General features: G+C 27.8%; 2 protein-coding genes and 1 non-coding gene across 3 annotated transcripts; 2 read left to right on the forward strand and 1 right to left on the reverse strand.

The window, feature by feature from the left end:
* Positions 1 to 5: 5 nt before the first annotated feature.
* TRNAP-AGG (transfer RNA proline (anticodon AGG)) lies at positions 6 to 77 on the reverse strand. Its single transcript has one exon. It is a non-coding gene; the product is annotated as a tRNA-Pro (tRNA).
* Positions 78 to 914: 837 nt separating this feature from the next.
* On the forward strand, positions 915 to 2,394 carry LOC103486470 (uncharacterized). The gene is made up of 3 exons (XM_008444446.3): positions 915 to 1,357; positions 1,761 to 1,851; positions 1,960 to 2,394. Exons 1-3 carry the CDS (start codon positions 1,112 to 1,114, stop codon positions 2,373 to 2,375), a joined length of 753 nt encoding a protein of 250 aa, XP_008442668.2. The 5' UTR covers positions 915 to 1,111; the 3' UTR covers positions 2,376 to 2,394.
* A 6,549-nt stretch (positions 2,395 to 8,943) lies between these two features.
* On the forward strand, positions 8,944 to 12,021 carry LOC103486471 (peroxidase 21-like). The gene is made up of 5 exons (XM_008444447.3): positions 8,944 to 9,113; positions 9,202 to 9,350; positions 9,890 to 10,078; positions 10,301 to 10,466; positions 11,432 to 12,021. Exons 1-5 carry the CDS (start codon positions 9,041 to 9,043, stop codon positions 11,833 to 11,835), a joined length of 981 nt encoding a protein of 326 aa, XP_008442669.2. The 5' UTR covers positions 8,944 to 9,040; the 3' UTR covers positions 11,836 to 12,021.
* Positions 12,022 to 14,733: the final 2,712 nt, after the last annotated feature.

The following is a 14,733-nucleotide window of genomic DNA, read 5'->3' on the forward strand; positions in this document are numbered from 1 at the left end:
TAATTGGGGCATTCCGAGAATTGAACTCGGGACCTCTCGCACCCTAAGCGAGAATCATACCACTAGACCAAATGCCCATTTGTTGATGAAAATGATAAAAAAAATATATATTTAAACATAACCATTTTCTATAGTTTCATCAAAACTTTTTTTTATATGAAATTATATATTTATGATTTCCCAAAATATGTATCTTTTCATTCAAACATTTGTGTTAATATTGGTATTTCATCCTTTCAAAATTTACCTCCAAAAAAAAAATAGTCAATTGAAGAGAAGAATATTGTGTTTAATTATACTTTAAAAGATACGTCCACCAAAGAATCAAATCAAGTTAAGAGTCATTAGGTTGTCTTGATAAAGATTCAAAGTCTCTTTAAGATAATTAAGGAATTCGTGAGACCGAGTGACATACTATGTTTCTTAGTTGCTTGGCTATGGGTGACTTCGGCCAATATAATTTCCAGTCTCATATTGATTGTAGGGTGATGATTTGAGTAAGAGAATATTAGCCACTTGGGTTTGGTCTTGACCATGTTGATTTTATCTTTTTACCTTATCTAACCATATTCAATTGGCCCATTCTGAATTTATGATGCTATTTTCAACCTAAACCTAGTTATCTATTTGACGTGGTTATTTTTATCTTATTTCATATAACAATTATACCATTTGGTCCAAAATCATCCATAGAAATAATTATAGTTTTCTCCTGTCCATAAAAACCATATTTGTAATTAAGTCAACAAACAATCCATCTAGTCTACTTAGTCATCGCCATGAATCAAATCAAGCTAAGCTAAGAGTATATTGAAATATATGCATATAAAATATGGGGGCAAAATAGTAATTTAACCATGGAGATTGGAAAAAGAAACTAAAGATATGGATTCATGTTCATCTTGTAACCACATCCTCCAATATTCCTCCAAAGGGAATCCACTTCCACTCAAACTTATTCTTCTTTTTTTGTTTTTCTTTGGCTTTCACTCATTCCATATTCTAATTTCATTTCCACCACAACTCTCTCCTCTTCCATGGTTTCTTATAATATCCCAAACTTCTCTCCTCTTTTTTTCTCCCTTTCTTCCACAACTCTTATTTTCTTTCAATGGCTATGAACACAAACAATACTTTATGTTTAGTTTCAGCCATGGATCGCCTTTGGTACCACCAAATCATTCTTTGCTCAGATCCATTCACTTCCCATTTTCCCAATTTTCTTAACTCAACATCTTCTTTTCCTTTCACTAACTTCGTCCCTTCTTCCCCACTATCACCTCTAATGGACCAAACAATTGATCTAGTTCCTTCCTCTTCGTCGTCCTCCTCCGACAACATCTCCCTCGTCTCACAGGTAACCCCTCCTCTCTCCCCCTCGATCGTAATATTTTACATCACTAAAATCCATGAGTACTAGTTTACTCGTCTTTGACAAGTTTAATAATCGACATGAATAACAAGCAAAAATGAATGACGAGGCTTTGAACATATATGTAGTCATGTTTGCTCTAATATATCATGTTATTGAAAATGATACATATGAAATCATTGATCGATCAAGTGATCAAGGTTAAGTTTGAAAAATTTAGAAGACTCAACAAGTGGAAATCAATATTAATCGGTGAGGAAATGATAATTAACGTAGTTGTGGACACTCATAACTTCCCATTTTCCTGTTGCTGTTTTAAAATAACTATCAATTAACCTAAAACCTAAATATATATAACATTATATTTACGTATGGTCTTAATTAACAGGAAGATTATAATAATGAGGAAGACAAAGACAAACAAGATGCAAAGAGAGAGTCAAGTGAAGATCAAAGTCTCAACAATCTCAAATTTTCAGGTTCAGTATAGAATCGAACTTTTAAAAATTAATATCGTATTTAAGCTTTGGAAACTCAATGAGTTATATATAATTTATGGGAATTTATAAGAAATCTTGTGTGTGCAGTGGGAAGAAAATTGAACAAATCTACAAGTTGCAAAAGTTTGGGGGAGTTAGAGCTTGAAGAAGTGAAAGGGTTTATGGATTTAGGGTTTGAATTTAAGAGAGAAAGTTTGAGCCCTCAAATGGTGAAGTTGGTACCTGGTTTGCAAAGGCTTAGAACTCAAACAAACAAACAAAATCTCGAAGAAGACGACGATGGCGATGGCGACGGCAACGGCGATGGCAACGGCAACGACCACCAAGAAAATGATGATGATAAGAAGAGAGAAATAGCAAGACCATATCTTTCAGAGGCATGGATAATAAGAAGACCAAATTCTCCTCTTTTAAATCTAAGGATGCCTAAGGTTTCTTCAACCTCTGACATGAAGAAACACCTCAGGTCTTGGGCTAAAACTGTTGCTTTTGAAATTCAATAAAAATACTTCGACTTAATCATTCGAAATTTTTCACTTTAATTTTAAACAATATCTTTTTTATAAACAACAACATGAATTCCAAAAATATAATTATAGGAACAACCAAACCTTGGTCTCTTAGTTCCAATGTTCTTGGCACATTTTTCTTGTGTTGAACCATTAGAGTGAAGATTCGATTTTCATACATTAGATTGAATTCATCTATAATTTGGTTTGTTTTTATTTTTATTCTTTTAATTTTTTTTTTAAATTTTAGCCCTTATATTTTTAACTAAATTTTAAATTTTACTTATTTTATCATTTCACTTTGTATTTGAATATAAATAAAAGAGAAAGTGAAAGGAAAAATTATGAGTGTTGTAAGGCAAGTGAGTAATAAAAATGAATGAGAAAAAGCCAATAAGCAAGTTGAGTTCATAGGAATGTGAAGATTCCCAATGTCAATTTAGTTTTTGTCACATCATGATGAGGTGGGGAATTCAATTTTTCCTTTGCTTGTCAAAATGGGTCACTCTTTTTCTCAAATTATTGTCTACTTAAATTATTAAAAAAAAAAATTAACTAATTAAAGTTGTCAAAAGTAACAAAATGGAGAGAATATTTACATTCCATATAAATTAAAAGGTAATATATTTTTATTGGTTTTATTTTGTTTTTATTATTATTATTATTTGAAAAAACCCCTCTAAAAGGTATATAACAAAATTTCATCAAAGAATCTTACAAATTAAAACTAAAATGCTTACCTTAACGGGTGAAATTTTGGGTGGTTACTTCAACAAGGGTTTAAATGGGCCTTGTTTAATTGGTAAGCCCAAACCTTTGGACTAATGGGCCTCGTTAATTGATATGCAATTTTTGTTAAGTTAATGATTAATTTGTAATCCGAAAAACACAAAATGACACTTAAGAAAACCTTTTTATTTTATGTCATTTTCAAATTTATAAAACAAATATTTTAATTTCTTTGAAATATATGAGATTGGGTTTCCTTTAAGTATACGTTTCCATTTGAAAGATAATAAAAAGAAAAAAACAATCATCATAAAGTTTTCTTTTTCAAATTCATTGTCCCAATAGATCTAGAAAAATTTTAAAAAAATATAAAATATCGAGCATCTTGTGTAGTTGCGTGGTAAATATAAGAGATCTCGCAAGATATTTTTTCAAGTTTTGAGAACATACTTCATGTTTATCATATACATACAAACATACCTTTTTTTTTTCCTATTATTAAACTTACGAAATCTTATTTGGATCATTTGACTTCTAAATTTATAATATTTTTGTCTATGAAATTTTAGAAGACTAATCATTTTGATCGATAATTTTGTTTTTCAATTAATTATTTATGACGTTGTGTTTGTTATGCTTGTTAGCATGTCGATGTAAGCATGCATGATTTTAAGCCACGTAAATTTAAAGACTAAAATTTTAGGTAAGTGAATAAATTTAAGAAAAAACATGTATGTTAAATGACCGAAATAGATTTTACGATAAAAACGGCGCAAGCAAAACTAGATTAATTAAAGTCAAACAAAGTTTGACAGGTAGGTTTAGCCAAGTTAATATCAATAAAACTCACAATGAAAGCTATATAATTTATACATGTTATAAATTAGTGAACCCTTTACTATATCTAATAAAATAAATCAATTATGATCTTTGAATCTATTTGAAATAATTTTATATTTTGTGAGGTGTTGAATATTTTTTAATAATTAAATAAGGAAAAAAATCCCCAAAAATGACACCAAATTGGATAGCTTCAAAGGGATACATAACTTGTCTCTAATCTCATCACAATTTTCAATCACTTTATTATTATTATTTTTCTCTATAAAAAAATATTTTCAACTATTGATGTATGTCTCTCAATAAATAAATAAAATGGGGAAATTAGTAAAAATTTGACTTTTTAAAAAAATAGAAATAAATTAATGTTAGAAATGGATAACTTTTAAGCATTTCTTGGACACATTGAAAGCAATTGTGTTTATTATAAATATGTTTTGGATAACATAATATGTCATTTCAAGTTTTCTCTTAATGCAGCTTCCAAATTAACCCATTTTTTATATTTGTGAATCTAAAATTATTTTATAATCTAACCTAAATCAACTTTACATTATTAATTTTATGAAATGTGATAAAAAAGAATTTGTTATATTTAAAAAGTAATATTTTTTCAAAACTTAATTCATTCACTCTTTTTTTAAGAAAAAAACATTCATTTTTTTTTCTTTAATTATTTTTTATCTCCTCTACTTTATTTAGTAAATAATTTATAAATATTTTTTAACGCTTTTCTATACATAAACACACTTAATTAAACATTTAGATTTTGTTTATTATAATCATATTCTAGATCATTATATTAGATTATACTTCGTTTGTGTTTGGACGTAAATTATTTTAGTTTAGTTAATAATAGTATGGATTCCATCACTTTACAAGATCCATTATTCCAAACAAAAAAACACAAATAAGTTATTCTCATAAATAAGAATGTGAATTATGAGTTTAACATGGGTGTCTAAGAGATTCCTATTTAGTCTATTCTTAAAATGACATTTTCTTTCTTCAAGAAAAAACAATACAATGGTTTCTATCTTTTATTTTCTCTCTCGCAATTTCTCTCTTTTGTAATTGAGAAAAAGTGTTGTCTTTTAGTTTGAAACAAGATTGAGACGATGTGGATGATGATATCATATTATTGTGACTAGGTAGCAAAAAAAATGTTCAGATTAGAGATAGCTTAGAAACAAAAGTATGAAAAAAAAATCAGAAAATCCAAGAGTTACCTCACTTACTTATTGATCAATTTATAATAATATATTTGTAAAGAAAATGACTTGAAATATAGTAGTTTATTTTTTTCCTTCTACAATTATAATAAACGAATCTTTAAAAACTTTAAAATAAATAAAAAAATATATATCGAATTCTCAAAATTATTCGAATCCATTTTTACTTCGAAAATATTTTTCTTTAAGAGATACTTACAAATATAACAATTATATTCAAAATAATAGAGAATACAACAACGTTTTAAAAACTTGAAAATATAACAAAATCCGCCATAGTCTATCACTAATAAATCATGTTGCAAATATCAGCAATCACTAATAAACCACAAGAGTCTATTAGTAATAAAATTACAGATTTTGTTATATTTGCAATTTTTTAAAATGTTGTTATATACTTAATTATTATTAGATATATTTCATCCGTAACTAACTTTATTTAAAGAGGATGATTCAGAGTACGTTTTCTTTTATCTTTTTACAATTTTTTTTTGTTATTTATGTTTTTAATTAAATAATTTAAAAGATTAATTAATAAGGAGAAGCAAACCATAAAAGGTATCAAACGTTTATTATCCGTTTTAATATATTTTGAGTTGATAGAATACAACACTCTTGGAGGACAAAAATGTGAAGATCCGAGATGCCTTTTGTTTAGGAATCCATGACACAATAAAAACATAATAATAATAATAATAATAATAATAAATAAAAATCTACAAAAATAAAAAATAAATAAATAAGAGGTTTGAAATGCATGTGGTAACCGAACTTTGTACTATTATTTATTTTAAACTTTGTCAAGTTCCTATTGACTTAGTTAGGCAGTGGCCCAATAAACATAATTTTTTTTTCTTTATCTATTATAATATGTGTGTGTGTATGGGGCTTAATTAAATCGTAATCTGATTGTGAATCTTACACGTCTAAGTCTCAACACAAATCTCTAATTATTATGTTAACAAATTGATAATAAAAATAACTTAAACTAATAATATATATGACCAAATTGAAATTATATACAAATTTTGAATAGGTGTAAACTTGTAAATAAAAGAAGGGGGGGAGGGGCCCGGTGCTGGGTGCTCGCGTGATGGCAAAAGAGTGTTTGTGTGGTCAAAGAAAGTGGCGTCTAATGGGAAGGGAAGGGACACTTCCATTTCATACACCAACAAATTTTCAATTTCTTCCTCTTTTAATATATATATATATCTGTGTGTGTGTGTGTGTATAAAAGGTATAAATTTACGATTGGACCAATATCATGTGAAATTTATAGTTTTAGTCGAATAAATTTTAAATGTTAATTTTACAAAATTGAGTATTAAAGTAAACGTATAGACTTGTTATTTGAAGAAAATTTTTACAATGACCTAAATTGCTTTCTTTGTAGAGTTTAAGGTTTTTTTCTCTATATATAAATAAGTTTCACGCTAGGTTTGGCATGTTTATAAAAGTACTCGAATGTTTAAATTGATAAAATTATTAGTTTATGGAGTTGAATTGTTGTTTTTTTTTGTTTTTATAAATTTATTCGTTAAACATTTAACTGCAAAATACATTCTCTTTTTAAGTATTCTTTTGAAGATAATGCATATTGATGTTTGAAATTTTAAAAGAATGATTTTTAAAATATGTAAAGTTAACTCAAACTCATTTTAAACAAATGATTCAACTACTTATTCCTTATCTAATCATTGATTATTTTAAAATTATACTTATAGTTTATAATGTGAAAGACCCTAAACTAATTCAATTTAATCAGAGTTTTTCATTTTTCATTTTTTTTATATATAAAAAAACATCCCCAATTAATTTTAATATTAAACCTTTAAATTTTTAAATTAAATAAATCTAGTTGAAGCTTAAATAAAATGTAAACTCAATCGTCTAAAACAACAAATCCTTCAAATACTTTGACACGTCATCGGAAGAAGAAATAAAATCAACTCAAATCATCAATTAAAATTTTAAAGATCGTTAGAGTTCAGTTCAATATAATAAAATTAATCCATAAAACTTAATACGAAGAAAATCTCCGGATATTGGAAAGAACGACTATCAAGCTAGAATTTTCGTCTATGATACGTTGCATTTGAAAATAATACCAAGTTGTTATTTGATAATATAATCAAACTCGATGGGGTAAACATTATCTGATCTCTTAACAAGCTCTCCACGAATTCAACGGAAACTAATAAAGTTTTTGAAGTTTCTCTTGACGTCGATCATCATTTAGATGATGTGATACTCTTTTTTTTTAATTACTATTATTATAATAATAAGCACAAAATTATAATTTAGTTGTCCACATTATGGCTCCTCCCTCCCTTTGTAATTGGAAAAGCTATTCTAATTGCCCTAATTTGGGTGTGATCAGTATCTTCTTTTTTTTATTAATTAGCTATATTAAAAATAATTTTTTTTTTTAAAAAAAGTAGTTTTGTAGTTTTTTAATATGAAAAAAAAAATCTCTCAAATATTTAGTCAAAAGAAAAAATAATAACAATTTAAATACATATTGTTCAATTCAACTTACGAATTATAAAGCACCGGTGGTACGGAAAAGTCAAAGCAACCCCATGTTACTCAAATAATTTATTTCTACATTTGGTTAAACCAAATATTTTTGCAATCACGTTAACTTTATTCAAATTAAGTATCTTATTAATTAAAATTTGCATCTTCATTAAGCTTTAACAATATTTTTAAAATTTTTAGGATCACAAAATTATATTCAAACTTCTTGATTTTCCCCGATTTAAAACCTCATCTCTTCCTTCTTATATACACAAAAGCTCATTCGAGTTGAAAAGTTAATAATAAGCAATTCATTAATTTTTTATTTTAAAAAGAAAAAAGAAATTATCGTAGAGATTAAACTGTGAATTAAAACCATTCGTTTAAATACAAAAGATGCTATCATGTCAAATTATTTTTAAATATAATTATTTCCAATGTTTTGTGATAAATACTCTAGAGATAACCTTATTTATTTTATGTTAGTTAGAATTATATCTTTTTAAACAAAAAAATTTGCATGTCACATTAATATTGCATCAATTTCCCACTACATTTGACTTTGACATATCATATTAATGGTAGCCACTATAAAAGTTGTTGAAGAACACAATTTAATTTTTAATTCTTTACGCATCATCCATAAAGGGTTCTCGTGAGTATTAAGTTCTAAGTTCTTTTTTTTCCTTTTTAATCCAAGCATTTTCCAATTCCTCTAATAGGTTTAATTTCGAAACGTTTTTAAATTTATTTTAAACCATTTTCAAACCAATTATAAATTATTGGATTAATAATTTACACAAATTAGGTTTAGAACAGTACCTCAAAGTCTCATAACTAAATTCACATAATTTATGGGGTTAATTCGTCAACTTATTTTTTATATATGTAATTTTCATAATGGATAAATTTAAATAAGAAAAATTAAATGTCTTGATCAATTCAATTATGCTTAATTTTAACTGTTAACATCACATCAACAACTTGATTAAAATCATTGAAACAGTATCGAGAAGAAAACAAAGGAAAATAAAATAAAATTGTTTGAGGGACTGGAATTAAATTCAATTATCAATCAACTAAACATTGAAAATATATAAAAAGGAGAAGAAATTCCTAAAAAATAAAAGAAGATAATTACAAAAAAATATTTTCAGAGCTCTCCAATAATTGTCTATTTGCGTCGGCGGTGACCCAATATAAATCCACATATACACAAAATAATTAAATAAATAATTAAGCCTTATACTCTCCATCTTCTTCAATTCCACTATAAAAAGGACCATTAAAATGGCCTACTTACTTAACTAAAACCAGCCAAGCTTCAAAAGCTCAACAATGGCGGCCAATAACCATTTGAGCTTTCTTCTTCTTCTTCTTCTTCTCGCTCTTTTTCAGCTCTTTAATCCAGGTCTGATTTTAATTCCCTTCTTCTTCTTCTTCTTCTTTTTTTTTTAATTATAACGAGAAATTGTAATGTATTATTTAAATTTAAACAGGAAGGGGGCAATTGGAAATGAATTATTATGCAAAAAGTTGTCCAAAAGCTGAAGAAATTATAAAGCAGCAAGTCGTTGATCTTTACTATGAACATGGAAACACTGCTGTTTCGTGGCTCAGAAATCTCTTCCATGATTGCATTGTTAAGGTAATTTAATTAATTAATTCAACTTTATATTTTAATTAATTCCTTTAATCACTTTTATAATTTAATTAATTATCTAACTGTTTTGTTTTTGGATAGGGATGGAAAGCAAGATAATTAAACAGACATATTATATGTCAATTACTTTTCTTTAAGTGCTTACAAATTAAACATTTGTTTACCCCTCTAAATTAAACCTCTGTCCCCACACTATACTATTCTTAACATAATTTATAGCTTTTACTATAAAACAATGGATTTACTATTAATAAAAATAAATTTAAAATATCACCCCATAAAATATAAATAAGTATATTAAGATTTAAATTACAAGTTTAATATGAATTAAAAGGTTTAAATATGACGTAATATTTAAGTAACTCATTTTTTAAATCCAGCGTCAGCTATGATACAGACGTGCATGAGTTTAGGTGACATTCATAGTGTCAAATTATATAACTAAATATACGTAACGTCAAATTTAATTATATTTTGAAACAAGAAGTAGTTAATATGTTTGGTGTGATTTGGTGTCTGTGTAGTCTTGTGATGCATCACTGCTATTGGAGACGGTGGTGGGAGTGGAATCAGAGAAAGATTCAAGCAGAAGTTTTGGAATGAGAAATTTCAAATATGTAAATAAGATCAAAGCTGCTGTTGAAAAAGAATGTCCTCTCACTGTTTCTTGTGCTGACATCGTTGCTCTCTCCGCTAGAGATGGCATAGTTATGGTATATTATTTCATCATCTTTCTCTCAACTCTAATTCGAGTAATTTCAACTTTCTTTCTAAATAATCATCACGTTGGTTTTATGCTCCAACTTTTGTTCAAAGCTTTAAGAAAGACAAATTGTATATATATTTTTTTATCCATAAAATTTGTGTTTGCTTTTTTTTTTTTTTTTTTTTTTTTTTTTTTTTTTTTTGTAATGGGGTGAAATTGACGTACACAGTTAAAGGGGCCTCATATAGATTTGAAAACCGGGAGAAAAGACAGCAAAATGAGTTATTCAAATATGGTTGAAGAGTTGGTTCCACAGCACAATGAATCTCTTGTAAATGTTCTCTCTCGCTTTAACTCCATTGGTATTGATACCGAAGCAACCGTCGCTCTTTTAGGTTTGTATTATTATTCTTTTAAACTCTTTTGTTTTCTGTTTGTTACTTTACAAGTTTAGTTCATAAATTTTTGAGTCTCTAACTTAATTTTTCAAAAAACTACCGATCTACTAGACCTAATATTGGAATTTTTAAGATTTTATTAGAAATAGACATTTAATTTTTCCTCAAACTTAACTTAAAAACTTATTATATAATTTTAAAAGGGTAAAAAGAAAAAAAAAAAAAAAACTCAAAGCTGTAATCTTCCAAAAAGGACACACACAAATTCATAATGATTTTGGTTATTTAAAATAAGAAAAATAAAAAAGAGGGCTCTTCCTTCTTAGTAAATAAACTCAAAGTTAAAACAAATAATAAATATTAAATGGGTAATTATAGGTGAACCGAATAATTGGGCCGAGATAATAATAGGTCATAAGAGGCTTGTTCAATTGGGCTTTCCTTTGGGTAAATGGGCTGTTGTTTGAGTTTTGTTTTTATTTTTGGAAAACGTCACCAAATGACACAAATTTAAAAATAATATAATCCATAGCAAAAAGGAATAATATTCGTAAAATTTTTTTAAATACCAATTTTTTCCTTTAGTTTTCTTCCTCTCATGCTATCAATGATATCATTATCGTTTATAGATATCATCGATGATAGTTTTTAATTTGAAAAATTTGGCAAAAAAACGTTCGAATGGTGATTGAATGTGGATATTTTAGTCTTTTACTATTTTCTATGCTATATATGCTACTATTTTATCCTTGTGCTATATGTTATTATTTTGGGGTTTTTTTTGTGATATATGCAACTAAGCTCAATAATAAAACTAAGACATCAACTCCTTGTACAGCTTGCAGTTGGTTAAATTTAGTTTTCCGATCATTTAAGGACCACTAATCACATGATGAGTGGTAGTAAATGAAATTTAATACTTAACTTCGGCAGCTTATGTTTGTTGATTAATTTGATTTCAGGAGCTCATTCAGTCGGTCGAGTTCACTGCGTAAACTTAGTAGAAAGACTATATCCAACGGCCGATCCTACCATTGATCCAGAATATGCCAAATACCTAAAGATGCGATGTCCAACACCAACTCCTGATCCAAACGCAGTGTTGTATTCAAGAAATGACCGTAAAACTCCTATGGTTCTCGATAACATGTACTATAGTAACATACTAAAACACAAAGGATTGCTCATAGTGGACCAAGAATTGGCTTCTAATCCTTTAACGTTACCTTATGTCAAGAAATTTGCTGCCGATAATGTCTATTTTCATGCACAATTCTCAAGGGGCATTCGTTTGTTATCAGAAAATAATCCTCTCACCGGAGATCAAGGAGAGATTAGGAAAGATTGTCGCTTTGTTAATAAGTAAAACTCAATTAATTGAGTTTGCTTATGGGATTTATATTGTAAAGAATAAACAAAAAATGATGCTTTGGGGTTGCTTTTACAAGTCTTTCAATTGTGTAATTGTGATGTAAACTTTTCATCTTCTATGCATATTGGGTTTTTACCATTCCAAAAAAGGAATGAGTTAAAAGTAGTTTTGTTTTTGTTCCATCCGAGTTTAGTATTTGACGAATCGTTTGACTTTATTTTGATTCTTTCGTTTCAGTTTCTTTCTTACGTTGAAATGTCTAAATAATCTATACTAATCATTCTTATGCATATTTTAAAGAATATAATATTTTCATAATATTTTTTTCAAGTGACAAAACAAATTTTGCTAATCTAGGATCAAAATTGATAACTATATTAAAAAAATGATCCTTCAAGAATTAATTTTGAGATTTATTAAAAACACCAAAAACTTAATTTGAATATTCAAAAGAACAAATACTAAAATAGGTGAATCTAAAGAGATCAAACAAAAGAAATTATCGTTTCTTATCCTTTTACTTTTTTTTCAATAATCCAATGTATTTATTGTAACTTGCAAAAAATATATATATTGTTTATATTCGAAAAAAGGACAAATCTAGAAGCACTTGTTTTGTTATTATTAAATTAAAAACGATATAAAAACAGTCGTGGAATGTACCATTTTAACTTTGGTTTGTACATTTGGAATATACTGAAAAATGACATGCAAGCTAATTCTTCAGTGGCGCTATGTTGAAAGTCTCATATTAAAAAAACCAAGAAAACTCATACTCCATGTAATATAGACGAGTCACTCTTCTCATAGTCAATTGATTTTGAGATGGAATCTCATACTATCAAACACATCTTGAGAAGACATGTTGAAGATGTTGAGAGTTTCAATTGGAAAAATCAAAGCGACTCATACCCCATGTAATATAGATGGATCACTATCTCATAGCCAATTAGTTTTGATATGGAACTCCATGCTATCAAACAATTTCTTCAACTACAATTTATGTTTTTCTAAAATAAATAATAGAATAATTAGTTTAAACATAAAAAAAAAAAAAAAAAAAAGGCTCCATCTCTATTAAAACTTCTACCAATATATAATTATTAGTAATAAGCTTTTTAACTCAAAGCATAGATCTAAAATTGTCGGTTTATAAATTCTTTTTATATCATGCTATTTGGGTTAATGCACTAAACTAAAAAACACTTTATTAAAAAACCAACTATTCAAAGTTAAATAAGTAATATTATTACTTTAAACCGTACTTAATTATTTCTGTGGGGCCATCTCATGCCAACTTAATTACATTTTCTAGGGAACTTAATTAGGATTTCTAAGTAATAAGTAATAGGCATGTTTGACTACAAAACATTGAAATTTTTTTAGAACAAATGTTTGACAACCGTTTTTATTCTTTTAAAATTAAATTTACAAACACCAAAAATTCTTTTTTAAAATAATTAAGCTTAAATATGAGTGAAGTATGAGTTATTATTTGATTTTTAGGAAAGTTGTATTAAGAATTAGGAAAAGTTCACGGTCCAAGCTTCCTTACAAGTAGAGGAAAATCGACTAGAAACATCAAAAGAATTTCAACCCCAACATCTTTCGAGAAAAACGAAGATGGATGAACATAACAAACCCTATATGACTACCGTCAAACACCATTGCATGAGTGAGTTAGTAGACCTCCCTATTGGTTGAGTGTGGGCACTAAACAAAGAATTTGGTGAACTAAAACACAATCAAATTCCACAACGGGAAGGAGGGAGGGGCCATGGCTAAAGCTAGAAAGAAGATCGGAGAGCCCCTAATCACTTCAAGGGCTTCCAGTGGACCCTTTAGGGAGATATATAGCTAGTTTTACCGCTATTCCATTAACTATTTCCAAAGCTTCCTATTTCTTTTTTAATGATGTGAAGGATATTTTATCAATTTACTTTTTCCTCGTTGTCTTGTGAATAGATAATCTATGTTTTTCTTATAACCAACAGTGGAGTAAAATTAAAAGGAAAGAAAGCTTTGGGAATAATTCCTATTTTCTTAAATGCTTAAAAGATAAAACAGTGATTTTCAGGATGGAAAAAATATATATATATATTGGGTTTTCAATAAAGCCTTAAAAAGCACTCCACGATTGAGAAAAAAAAAAAGAAAAATCAACAAACGTGGACCGTAGGATCAAACTTAGTCAAGATTCACATAATTAGAGGTCTCGTGCATTTTTAACAAACCATGGGACCCACACCGATTTTGAAAATCCTAGTCATCACCATTTCCCCATTCTTCTCGAGATCTCCTCCCGATCCCCTACGATTAGCACCACCACAACCTATCCTATCCTATCATGATGCGCTGATCATCAAATCTCAGCCGCTAATCAAAACGGGTCAGGACCGAAAGAAAAGTGAAAATGAATAATCGAACGGTGGCCCACGTGTTCACGAGCAAAGATGATTGTGAAATATGACGCCTCTTTTAAAACGACACCGCTTTCGGTAGTTCATTCGTTTAGTCATTAGTCAGTCACCTATTAGTAGAAATTTCGAAAGATGGAATAAACGTAACAGATTTGTTCGGGTTTGACTATTTTGTCCCTATCTCTCTTTTTTTTCCATTTTTGTTTTATTTTTTTTAATAAATAATTAAATATATCATACGATTATCGATTATCCATTTTGTTACTTTCGCAATTTAAAGATGTAATAATATGAGGTTTGTTATTATAATTTTTTTTGCTATTTTTACAAACACTCTTTGTTAAAATTATAATTTGGTTTCTAAACCTTATCACTCAATTTTAGTTTCTTCAATAAGTGTACTTCAATAAATAACATTTTTTCTGTTTTCGGATCATCTTCAAGTATAGTACAAAAAAATTAAAATTATTTA

The sequence above is a fragment of the Cucumis melo genome, chromosome 4 (assembly GCF_025177605.1).
Source record: "Cucumis melo cultivar AY chromosome 4, USDA_Cmelo_AY_1.0, whole genome shotgun sequence".
Classification (NCBI taxonomy): Eukaryota; Viridiplantae; Streptophyta; class Magnoliopsida; order Cucurbitales; family Cucurbitaceae; genus Cucumis; species Cucumis melo.